At 31.4% G+C, this 13,418-nt stretch overlaps 1 protein-coding gene across 1 annotated transcript; it reads right to left on the minus strand.

Moving 5' to 3' along the window:
- Window positions 1-3,182: 3,182 nt before the first annotated feature.
- Window positions 3,183-4,132, minus strand: LOC131602340 (ethylene-responsive transcription factor 9-like). Its single transcript, XM_058874423.1, has one exon. It carries the CDS (start codon window positions 4,050-4,052, stop codon window positions 3,378-3,380), a length of 675 nt encoding a protein of 224 aa, XP_058730406.1. The 5' UTR covers window positions 4,053-4,132; the 3' UTR covers window positions 3,183-3,377.
- Between the last annotated feature and the right edge of the window lie 9,286 nt (window positions 4,133-13,418).

A 13,418-nucleotide genomic window follows, 5' to 3' on the forward strand; every position in this document is an offset into this window, starting at 1 on the left:
ATGTGAGTGTTTCCACGAACCGCCCTTTGACGATGCACAAAAACAGAGTCTGTCAAACTTGTTTAGAAACCTAAAATCACTTTTAAAATAAATATTTTAAATATAATTTTTTAATAAAATTATGTGTTTGACAAGAGTTAAACCCACACGGTAATAAGACATAAGACTTCTATTTTATTAAAAAAAAACTATAATTGAAATACAAGAGATATTAACTAGTTCTCACAACTTGCAATTGCCCTATCTTGGCCAGACGACCAAGCACCAAATCATGAAAGATACAAGTAAGTTACAAAATCCACCTTCATATCTCCCTCATTTTAACCCACGTGAGCATGGATGACAATGAGTAAGTTTTGATCGGAGTACTATATCTCGCAATTTTAAAAAAAAAAATCTCTATATCTGAACCCATGCCCGCTTTGAGGACTCCAACCTTAACACATGTATCTATGCCCTATTGATATATTAATACTCATACCCGTTATCCGCATTTCTAATAAAATTTAATAGTTCAATTAAAAAATATCATATTATTTTAAATTTTTAATAACAATATTTTGTAAAGAGTTATCTTTGAATAGTAAAATAAATAAACATTTATATTAAATAAATAATACTTCCTCCATCTTATAAAAAGTGTCTGATTTAGACTTTTTCAAGTTTCAAAATAAAAGTCTTTTTACAATATCAATATAGTATTTATTAATTTTTTTCAACTATTATACTTTTATTTATTACCTTTCACTCTTTTCAACTACTCCATTAACTATAACAAATAAGAATATTTTAGTAAATAAAACTAATTTTATTATTAAATTTCACACATTTAATAATTTTCTTAAGAACCGCGCACAACTCAAATAAGACATTTATTATGAGATGGAGAAAATAATTTAATATTAATTTTTAAATAGATAAATATATTTTTATTAATAATATAAATAAAATATACCCCCTCCGATCACATTTATAAGCCAAAAAAATGGTTTTCACAATTAATAAAAAATTTAATCAAGTGTAGCTAATTTTTTATATTTTATATAAAATATTGATTAAATTTACTATAATATCCTTTTTATTAAATTTAATAAGATATTGGAAAATAAAATATAAGGATATATTAGAAACTACAACAAATTCCACCGTTCTAAAGTATAAGAGATAAAATATATTTTTGTTGTTCCAAAATATAAGACAAAAAAAATCAACTTTTATCTTTTTTAAAGTAAAATTAAATACAAATTACATTTAATTTATCCTCTCTCATATTTTCTATAACCAACAACCAATTAGAAAATCGTTTTACATCTTACTTAGCAATTTATTTAAAAAAAATCATTTTTTTGACTGAAGGAGTATTCATGTGCAGATATAAACTAGGGTGAATATTGATATACCAGATAGTAATATTTAAAACATCCAAATCCGCAGCTGATACCCACTAATAGGGGTGGAAATAGGCTAGGCTAGACTTTATAAGGTCTGAGTCTAGCCTACGATAAACTTGAAAGGCTTGAGTCTGGCCTGTGACCTATAATATGCTTTCTTTTTTGGCCTGATCTTTTTAAAAGTCTGGCGTGACCTGAAAGTCTATTTAAAAGCCTATTTTAAATTATGGTTTTCAATTAATCCATATTATTTAAGAAACCTTATAAGTCGATCTATATATGCATATATAGGTCAACCTATTTAACCTCTATTCTAATATATATATATATATATATATATATATATATATATATATATATATATATATATATATATATATATATATATATATATATATATATATATATATATATATATATATATATATATATATATATATATATATATATATATATATATATATATATATATATATGCATATATAGGCTTGCATATTTAGTCTTTTTTCTAATATATATGCAAATATAGTCCGATCTATTTAGCATATTTTAAATATACATGAAAATATAGGCCGGCCAATAAGACTTCATAGAATTTTTTAATATCCTAATTCTGATCTAGTTTATTAAATAGACTTTTAAAAAAGCTTAAGTCTGATCTTTTTGTTAAATAAGCCTGATTTGTCCTTATATAAGCTAGGCCATATGCTCCTGTAGACCGGTCTAGCCTATTCCCAGACCTATCCGCTAATTGTCATCCCTACTTATAAGTGAACAACTAAAAATTAAGTAATTTCACTTTAAGTTTCTAAATGACATTTAGAGCTCGTTTGGCCCGGCTTTTTTAAGTCTTAAAAGTTACTTTAAAGTTAAAGTTAAAAATAAGAGCTTTTAAAATTAAGTTAAAGTTGTTTGGTTAGGATTATTTTTTAAACTTTAGAGTTATTTTTAATTTTATTTTTTTCATTAAAGTTATATATATATATATATATATATATATATATATATATATATATATATATATATATATATATATATATATATATATATATATATATATATATATAATGCGTATTGATTAATTGTTGTTTTAACATCTATAATAGTGTATAGTTTAATAATATTATTATTGAAAATCATTATATAGTAAAATAAGATATAATATACAAAACAAATAAAAAGTTGGACAAAACTAGTATCTACAAAAATAATGATGTAAACAAAAGAAGAAAAAAATAAAATAAAACATAACTCTAGATGTTATGAACCGTAGAAAAAATTGAAAAATTGCCGTTTACTGCACTAGCGCAATTTTAAAAAAAAATGCTTTCGTTGGAATTCGAACCGCGACCACATGTTTTAAGCTCTAAAAAAGTTGGTTTCAACGCCTTTTTTACAAGCTCCTTTTATTTAATTTTTTGCCTTAAAAAAAGCTACTTTTTTTAATAAGAGCTTTATAAAAAATGTGTTCGGCACTCCATCTCCTTATAAGAAGAAGAATAGTAGATAAAAAATTGGACCAAACATTACCTTAGAATTGTAAATTATTATAAAACAAAATATTATTTTCTGGTATAAAACAAAATCTTATTTTCTGACAAATGAGAATAAATTAATCAAATAAACATCAGTGTAATCCACAAAAGTAGAGGTTGTGAAAAGCAAAATCAAAAGTTTTTTTAATTAAAAAATCAAAAGAACTTAAACATGTGCCAGAACTACATATTAGTAGATAATTTCGGATCAATGTTCTTTAAGCGGGTTAATTAAAGTATAACCATAAAACGAAAATGAAAATACAAAGCTAACATATTCACATCAAAGGATGTAATAAACATCTTATCTTCCTCAAAATAATTGGAGATTAATCTTCCATAAAAAAAAAACAGTAAACTTTGTCCTTTCTGCTTTTTGGTTTCTAATTTTTCATCTAAAAATACGGTGAGATATATTTTAAAATTAATTAAAAAAAGAGTTAAAAAAAAATTAAACATCCATTGGTGGAGCCAAGTTCAGATCAAGATTGAGAGCTCTCTTTGGCTGATAATCAACAACAGAAGACGAATCCGAATCACTCTGAACCCCACCACTACCGCCAAACCCGATGTTAAACTCAACCGGACCCGGTTCAAACCTAGTTGAAAACCGCTGGTTCATAAACTCAGGGCGACCAGACGGATCATAAAAGAAAACCGGGTTCACAGCAGTTGTTACCATTCCATTAACAGCACCAGCGGCAGCGCCGGGAAACGGCCTGATTTGCTGCTGGATCGAGAGAAACGGAAAACGATCCATGACGCCAGCAACCGGAACTTCACGAGAGCGCGTGAGAGCACGCTCAGGCGTAGATGACTCAACGGTGCTGCTCTGGCTGGGACTCTGATTGTTGTTGATGTTAACGTTGTTTTCTTTGTTATCGGAAGGAGGCGGGAAGTTGGTTTTCGCTTTCGAACCACGGAACTGACGAGCGGCGGCGTCGTAGGCTCTAGCGGCTTCCTCTGCGGTGTCGAAGGTACCGAGCCAGACGCGGCTTTTCTTGCCGGGATCTCTGATCTCGGCGGCGTAACGGCCCCACGGTCGTTTTCTCACGCCTCTGAAATGAATCTCGGTTGCATTATTGTTTTTGATCTTGAGATTGGCATTCTTTGCTTTCATAACCATTGATTGTGATGGTGGAGAGAATAGCGTAATGGCGTAACTAGAGACAAGTACGTGGGTAGTGGTGCTTGCTTAAGGGTTGGGTGAGATGGGGTATATATATAAAAAAAGTGGAGTTTTTTTAATTTTTAAAAAAGAAATGAAAAAGAAAAAAGAAGAAATAATAATTTATGTGATTGATTTGTGGGTGAGAGGTGCAGTCAAAGAAGAGTAAGTGACGTGACGCCGCCCAAGAGATAGAGAGAGAGAGTGTTGATGTTTGGGGGATACGTGGCACTTGGGAATTTCGAGACAAGCGGCGAGGGTGGGGCATCATGCGTGCCGGCTTTTAACCTAAATGGAATGGGCCGTTTTTTCGGCTCATATTCTTCTTCTTTCTTATCCGTCTCTTCTACCTTTGCTTCTTCACATGCGTGTATCTCACTCGCCCAAATTCCAATTTTTTTTTTTTTTTATAATAATAATGGTTTTAATTAGAACTTTTTTGTGGGGTAAATAGATACCTTCTAAAGAATGTGATAATAAAATCACTCTATAGATAGGACTTTTTTTAAAGGAAATTATGTTATTATTTTTCTTATAAAACTAAAAACTGAGAGTTATTAGTTATTTCTTTTTATCACAAAAATACAAAATTCTTATAATATTATATGAAATGACTAATACCACTTTACCCTTGTAATGTAGGTGATTTTCGCTTTACTCCTACTATATTTGTTTCTTAGATTATTTTAGTAATATTTTTTTGGATTTTTTCCCAAGTGTACAAATTAAACACTGAATCTGAGGGTAAATAATAAAATATTACAGGGTAACTTGTGCACTTAGAGGGCAAAAGACATAGATTTTAACATTTCAAAAGGGTGATTCAATTTTTTTTACAGGAAAATAAAGAAATTTTCGCTTATATTACAAGAGATATTGTATACTTAACCCTATATGAGATAACTTTAGTCATGCTCCAAAGAGCTTACTCATTGACCCTCTAATTCATAAATATACATAAGATACTTCAAAGCAAATAGACGGGGTGGACGTGACCCAACCCGTTACAATATTTCTCAATTATGTGAAAACATGTCAATAAACATATTAGATGAATAAATGAAGTTATCTTAAGTTTCACACGTTAGCCACACTTCCCATAACGAGGGACGATTCACTTCTACTATTAGGTCAATGCTAAAGGGTTTCAACCAGGGGTATTCAAAATCAAATTGGTCCAGTTTAAAATTGCTAACCGAACCGAATCAAATATAAATTAAAATACAAAAAATTGCATTTGATTCGAATGTGTTTGAATATTTTGATAAAACTGCACGGTTTGTTTCGATTTGCGGTGTGTATTTTGCAAATTGAACTAAACTGCATTATGTTACAAAACGTTACAACTAATTATATATTTTTAACTATTTAGATAAATGAATAAATATTATGTATATATTTTATCGTATTGCTTGTATGATATTTATTTTAATTTATATATTAAAAAAAACAAAAATATTATTTATTTATAAATACTAATATTATTTTTATTTGAAATAAAAATGATATATATATATATATATATATATATATATATATATATATATATATATATATATATATATATATATATTTGGGTTAAATATGTTTTTAGTCCCTATAAAATTACCAAAAGCTACTGTTAGTCCTTATAAAAATAAAAGTCGACTTTTAGTCCCTATAAAAGTACTTTTTCACTCACTTTTAGTCCCTGTAGAGGGACTAAAAGTGAGTGCAAAAGTAATGTTATAGAGACTAAAAATCGACTTCATTTTTATAAGGACTAAAAACCAAAATTGAGATATTTATAAGGATCAAAAACTTATTTAACCCTATTTATTTTTGTTTTCATTTTTAATTTGCAGACGCTGATAAGGATAAAATTAAAAGAAAAAGTTTAATTTATATTAATCTTGTATTTCTTTATATATAAAATATTGATAATAAAAAAGAAATTTATAGTGTTATCCGGATAGTATAGTCACATGCGTGCACTTGCTTATAACTATACAATATAGTATTTTAAATTTATTTAAGAATGCAATTTCTTGTATATTGTCCTTTAGACATAAGATAAAATTGTAAGTCACAATTCATATTTATGTATCAAGTTATAAACTCATGTTAAAAATTATCAACTTATTTTATGGTAATGTATGGATGATTAAACACCAAATCTTGTTGTCCTTTATATGTGTTAGGATCAATAAATTTTTGTGTAAAAACATTGAACCAATCCAAATCGCATTGGTTTGGTTTGATTCAGTTTTATTTTTAAAAGTCAACTGAACCAAACCAATCCAAACTGCATTGGATTGGTTTGGTTCAGTTTTATTTTTAAAAGTCAATCGAACCAAACCACACAATTTTTTCTCTTGCGGTTCATATGACTTTTAGAGTAAACATCACACAAACATCGTGTTTTATCATTGCGCGATGGGTTGTTTCTCCCTCCGAGGTACACCTCTATCTGGCTTGGAGGGATTCCTTGGGATGCAGGGGTGATATCTCTCCTCGCTTCTTCCTCCTTCTGGTATGCTTTAACAGAAAAGGTTTATTGACTCTTACGCAATAGCATTTTGTATTTTAATCAACGGCCCCTCTAAACCGCCAAACTGAGCATTTTCGTGGGAAGCCCCAGCAGTACGCATTGTCCTTTCGTCAAAGGAGGAAGTTTAAAGTCTTTCGGGATCCCTTCTGCCCACACGATATCCGACAGAGGCTGGAAATAAGGTGACTCATGTGTGATACTGCTCTTTTGGGCATTTGCGACTGCAGGAATTGTACGAAACCCTGTAATGACTCATTCTGCAACTTCAAAGCTTCTGCCATGGTCAACAAGTGGGCGATGCTAGAAAGGGTGCTTTCCTCCATGGTGAATAGGCTTTGGCTTTTCTTCGGTGTTGAAGGTAATGTGGAATTGTGTGTGGCCTGGGAATGTTTTACCTAGGCCCCACGGTGAGCGCCAAATGTTCCTGTAGAACACTTTTGATTACCTTCTAGAAGAATATTCCAGCAAGGTCACACAGGAGTTTGTGATTTATAGCTATAGGGATTTGAGCAGCACAGCTGATGCGAGCTCAAGAATAAAATACGTCTTGCTTATCCCTCAGTTGGGAGCCCTATTTATAGCTACTAGAGTTATAATTGTTTTCATTAATGGAGGAACCTTGGATTCCCTCCATAATGAGCGAACTACAGTAACCCCCACCGTTTTGGTCTTTAAAGAACTGTAACTTCCATAACGGTGAAGACTTTTAACGTGAAAACAACAATTACAGGCGACCCGGGTTGATGATGTCGGGCTAGTTTGGTGCCTACGCCTGTCGGGCTATAGAGGCTACCAGGCTTGGTTGAGTGTCCGATTCAGCTTGTGGAATCCTTCGTACTGATGGGTGATACCAGATTGATACCGGGCTTGTGTGCTTCGGCTATGTGATGTTGAACCCTTAGTCCCCTCATTTTCAATTACTTAGTGTGTTAGTCCATGATATTGTGTTTGAAATTCTGGAACTTACACAACAGATGTCAAGACAGATGTCCTAACAACACACAATATCAAGACAGATGTTAGAACATCTGCTGACTTACAGCACAATTATCAAAACTAAAATTTAAATGCAGAATGATAAATAACATAGTAAACTGTTAACCCAGTTCAGTGCAACAACACCTAATATGGGAGCTACCAAGCCATGAAGGAAATCCACTATTAATAGTACTAGTTTAAAGCCTAAATAGTCCCAGTTTACAATGTATCTCCTAATCCCTACCCAGTTTAACTTATACCTAGAAACCAACATCTAGATATGTGAAATCGACATCCCACTTCCAATCACCGCAGTGATAAACACAACCACACAACCCGTGACCAGAGAAATCAAATAGAAATATTCGAAGTGTTTAGCGACCATAAGAATTTAAAGTATTTGTTTGACCAAAAGGAGTTGAATATGAGGCAGAGAAGTTACTCTGTAAAAATAAAGAGCATAATTTAACTTAGAACTTCTTGCCAATTATACATTCTTAGAAGTTCTTAAGTCTTAGAGTTTTTCTGTGTTGTATTATGTTTCCACCTATGATTGTATATCAAGTATAATTATCACTCTATCACTATCATATATATGACGTATAATATGAGAATGACATTTTTATATGAAAATGCATCTGAACCATTGGATTTTAAAATTAATGGTGTAGATTATGTGTCATTATTTTTTTCTCTCTCCTCGATCATTTATTTTAATAATGAAGGAAAGAGAAAAAAAATCATGACACAAAATCTCCACCATTTATTTTAAAATCCAATGGTTCAGATTCATTTTCATATGATACGTCATATATATATATATATATATATATATATATATATATATATATATATATATATATATATATATATATATATATATATATATTGTATAGAGTCTCTTGCTTGTGTGCTTGAGAATTTGGAAATATCTTGCTTATGTGCTTTAGCATTGAAGTCTCTTTCTTGTGTGCTTGAGAATTTAGAAGTATCTTGCTTATGTGCTGGAGCATTGAAGTCTCTTTCTCGTGTGCTTAAGCAATTTGTAATCAGATTTGATTATAGTGGAATTTTCCAGGAAGTGCAAGGGGACCGAACTACTCTTGATTTGTAGGAGGAACCAGGATAATTGCTTGTGCATTTTCTTGCTCTCTTCTTTATTTTTGTTCAACATTATTCTGCTGGTATCACCATCAGACTCAGAATTTTTCCTTGTGACCAGAATTTGATAAGAGATATAAAGAGAAAAAGTTAACACAATTCAACCTCTTCTTGTGTTTTTTCACCTTCAAAGTTTTCATGTGTTTTTTATTAGTAGTGATAGTCTCCGTTTCGCCTGATCATCGGTTATACGCATTTGTCTGCATATTGAAGTTGTTTCGTAAAAGCGACCTAGATGCTCCCAAGAATTTTGGATCGTGTTTCCATTAAAAGGATTGTCTTTTAAACCTTAAAGAATTGAATTTTTGATGTCAAAAGTAGCAGGTTTAACAGGTGTGAAACCCATAGTATTGGGTTGATCACTTAACTTAGATCTGATTCACACAGTTAGGGTTAATACTCATCATGAATCTGATTAATACATGGACATTTGTAAATGCATGTAAAACATTAAACACAAATATTAACTAAATAGACAACTGAATAATCAAAAGTGTAGATAGTAAAAAGACCTAACATATGTCCTCAACAAATCCACGTGTGTTCATCTAAACAAAACATAACCTAAGAAAATTAGCTACTCATAACTAGATAATTCATAAAGCAAAGATACATGGATTACTGGTCAGAATTTGGCTTCCGATGGTGAAAACCTTCGCTCCAGAGCTCCATAGTATTTCTTCACAGTGAGAATTAGGTTTCCAGAAGAAGATCCCTCAAAAGTGTGCCAAAAATCCCTTTATAAAGCTTCAAAACGATTCAAGCCTCACGTGGCATCACGCCACAATGTTGATGTGTCGTGCCACGATAAGTTGATTATCGTTCCACGATGGGGCACGACGACAGCAGTTCAGAATTGCCTCCAATTCTCTCTTTTTCACACCTTTTCTTCAAATTTTCTTCTTTCTTTCTATTTCTTCCATTTATCCAAAAACATGATAAATCCTAATCAAACTCAACCAAAATGAGATGAAACTTAATAAAATAATTGGTAAAATGTCTTTAAGATTACGTGTTGACAGAAGGTCATCATTGATCTCTTAAGAAATTCATTTGTCATAATGATTTGAATTTCCATAAGACTCTGACTTTCAAATAGAATTCCCATATATTATTTCGGAAATGACAAAACAGGTAAGTCACCTAATTTTTTAGAAAATAGTTTATCAGAAATCTTAAATTTGATAAGCAATTATGGTTAAAATTACAAAAGTCATAATGAACAAGAAGTACTTAATTTATAACATAATTTTAGAATTACAATAAAATAAAAAAAACTATATATATACTCGAAAATAAATAAAATAAGATAAAATAAACAAAACATAAAAATAAAACAAAAAATAGAAAATCTAAGCGAAATCCAAAAATCAATCGTAGCGGAAGTCGACATCTCGAAAAAAAAGAGGTTCAAAATCTATAACCTCCTCTGCTTCAGACTAGGCCAAATTATGGAATTGGAAAATGAGCGAAGTCAGTAGCCTGGAGAGCCTAAAGAAGGCAGAAAATCTCTACGTTGTGCCTAAATTGCTCATTGAGAGATGTGGGCATGTGTTGATGTTGTTGTTGAGCTGTATTTAAGATATTAAACTTCTTATTAATATAAAGAGTGTAGAGGTGAATGGCATGTTAACATCCTACATGAAATTTATTAGTGACAGCAAGGGATGAGAGTAGAGCTGTCAAAATGGGCTACCCGGACCTAAACAGGATGACCCTGGATTTTTTAGGGCTGGGGCAAAAAGGCCCTGTGTAATATGGGCTCGAGATTTACTACCCGAGCCCGTCCCTAGATGGGTTTCGGACTACCCGACCCTAAATGGGCTTTTTCATTTAAAAAAATTAAAATAAAAACTCCATAATATTTATTATAAATGAAATTAAAAATTATGTTATTCTAAACATAATACATTTTTAAGTACTATATTATCTCTTACAAATACTATAATGTGTTTCTAAATACAATATAGGTCTAAATTGTATAAAATAATACTTGAATATTTATTTATAAGAAAAAATTAATATAATATGATGAAAAAATGTTGATTATATTAATGTATAATATTTAAAAGAGAAAGATTGAATAGAATAAAGATAAAATTTAATGAAGTGAGAAAAATCAATATGTTATTTTGGAGTAAGATAATATAAATATTAATATATATATATATTTTTAAAATTTATAATTATGCGGGCCCAATAGGCTACCCACGGCCCATATGGGCTAGCCCTAATGGGTAGCAGGTTTTTCAGGCCTGGGCTAAAAAGGCCCTGAAAATATGGGCTCTAATTTTAAGGCCCAAGCCCTATGATTTTTCGGGCCTGGCGAGCCGGCCCATATGGGCTAGCCCATCTTGACAGCTCTAGATGAGAGTGCTTCGGCTATGGTGCTCGAGGTGTTGTTTGATCTAGTGGTGCTTGACCTCCATCTATATGTCCATCTTCGTATAGTTGATCTAATTGATGGTGATGCATGTCTTCTGTCTCAGTGCCAAATAACCTCAAAATTTTGGTACTTGTTCCGCGTCATAAAGAGTGTTGATCAAGAGTCATAATCCTCTACATTTCCTCACTTCTCTATTTTGTGCATTACCAAAGTTTTGAGAATATAAATGTAATAATGTGATATTTGGTGGGTCATTTTATTTTATATACACTACAAATGTCTTCAAAAGTATAGTAATTGAGAGGATAAATAGAGAAAGAAAATGGAGAGGATCCTAACTCGTTGATCAGCTACAATAGCCTAATGTAAACATTTTACGTTCATCTTTCCTCTCATGATGGCAAGTATATGATCTTACTCAAGAAGAAACCAGAAGTGTTTCCCAAGCTCTCTTGAGTGAACACTAGGAATGTGGCAGAAGCCTTCGGTCTCAACTTTATATATTTCCACTTAGAATTTGTAGGAGAGTTTCTTTGTACTTGTTTGTACCAATATACTCCATGCCTACAAAGCTCACGTAGAATCTCATCGTGATCTTTTTTAGTGGCACATAAGTTTTTTATTCTTCTTTTTATGTGAATGACACACTCAAAAAGTGGTTGCATACCAAACAAGCCATTAATGGTTGTAGTTGAGTAACCAATTAGAAATCCTTTCACCCTAGAGTAATAAGAATTGAGCTTCCTTTCTTATGGGTAGGCATAAACAGAGAAATATAATGCTATACTAGAGTTGGAATCCCTGATCATGCCATTAAGTAGATCCCAATTACACCTTCCCAACTCTTGAGTGATCTTATGACACTTTTAGACTCCAATGTGAAAAACCCTTTCGTCGTTAAAATTGCAATATTGCTGAATGAAGAAGCAAAATGGGTCTAATACTTATTGAGTACTGGAGGAATCTTTGGTATCCCTATGGATTTTTTCCATTTAGATACATGCACTATAAATTTATGAGTAATAAAGGTAGAAAATGAAAAGGAATGGTAAATAAATGCATTACGTTGAATTTTATATTTTCCATGAAAATACATTGTGCCCCCAAGAACACACTACATTCTGGAACTGTTAAGGAATACCCTGCCAAATAGTCAAAGAATTGATGTTTATGGAGTTTTGAATTACTTTTCTTATTTATCTAACATAAACGACAATGTTAATGGTAAGTCGGATTCAACTCATTTAGTTTAATCCTTTAAGCATTAGTGTTTCATATCCGCGTTTTGAAATCAATGACATAAAGTTCATTACTCATTTGTGCACTAGCATATAAAATATTATTTAAATAAAGAGATCAACATTGTCCGTTATTATAAATGAAACACCAAAGTTTTCAAAATAAAAAAATATAAGTTTCCTGATAATTAGATGTACAAAATAACAATTCTCTAACTCAATAATTAAACCACTATATAATTTCTATTCATAACTTCCTATATCTATAGCATCCGTTTTTTCTCCACTGCCAACTTTGAGATCGACTTTATATTTTTCCAATGCCCTACTCTTTTTTAGTTCTTTCACATTAGTACAAATGTGATAACCACATAACATATAATATCCATGATGTATAAGTAGATAACTTAATTAGACAAATAAAAATGTCTAATGTGAAGGTATCACTTTCGTTATTCTTCTCCTCATGGTAATTGAGGTTGTTCATCTTTCAATGTCGAGTCTTATCACAATGAAAGCAATTTCTCTTCTTGGGCACACCACCATGAGGATTTAAAGCATGAGTAGTAGGATTGGATTTTGAGACTTCCTTGCAATTTCCTTTATCCATATACATGTTGGGCTTCTTGTGATTATTCTTGAATTTTCCATCATTGACCATCAATATGAAATTTCCTTTTCTCTTACCATCAATATGAGTAGTAGGCTTGGGCTTGTATGATTTCTTGCTATTTCCTTTATCCATATACTTGTTGGACTTATTGTATTATTCTTGAATTTTCCATCATTTACCATCGATATGACATTCCCTTCATTCATGTTGGAGTCCAGGACAAACATATTGAAATTATTTAGAAACAGTTGCAATAGTAGATCAATTGCAAGCTTTGGCCTAAGAGAAAAACCCCATTTTTTAAAGATTCTCAACATACCAAATCATCTTCAGTATGTAAAAACCTACATGACTTCCTCTTCCAGCTTGCTTTGGAAAAAGGACCTTGTAAATTTTAAACCTTTAATGCATATCTTTC

The sequence above is a fragment of the Vicia villosa genome, linkage group LG5, assembly GCF_029867415.1.
Source record: "Vicia villosa cultivar HV-30 ecotype Madison, WI linkage group LG5, Vvil1.0, whole genome shotgun sequence".
NCBI lineage: Eukaryota > Viridiplantae > Streptophyta > Magnoliopsida > Fabales > Fabaceae > Vicia > Vicia villosa.

What these genes read in the sequence shown, in the direction of transcription:
- LOC131602340 (XM_058874423.1), bottom strand. Translation starts at nt 4,052, where the DNA reads ATGGTTATGAAAGCAAAGAATGCCAATCTCAAGATCAAAAACAATAAT.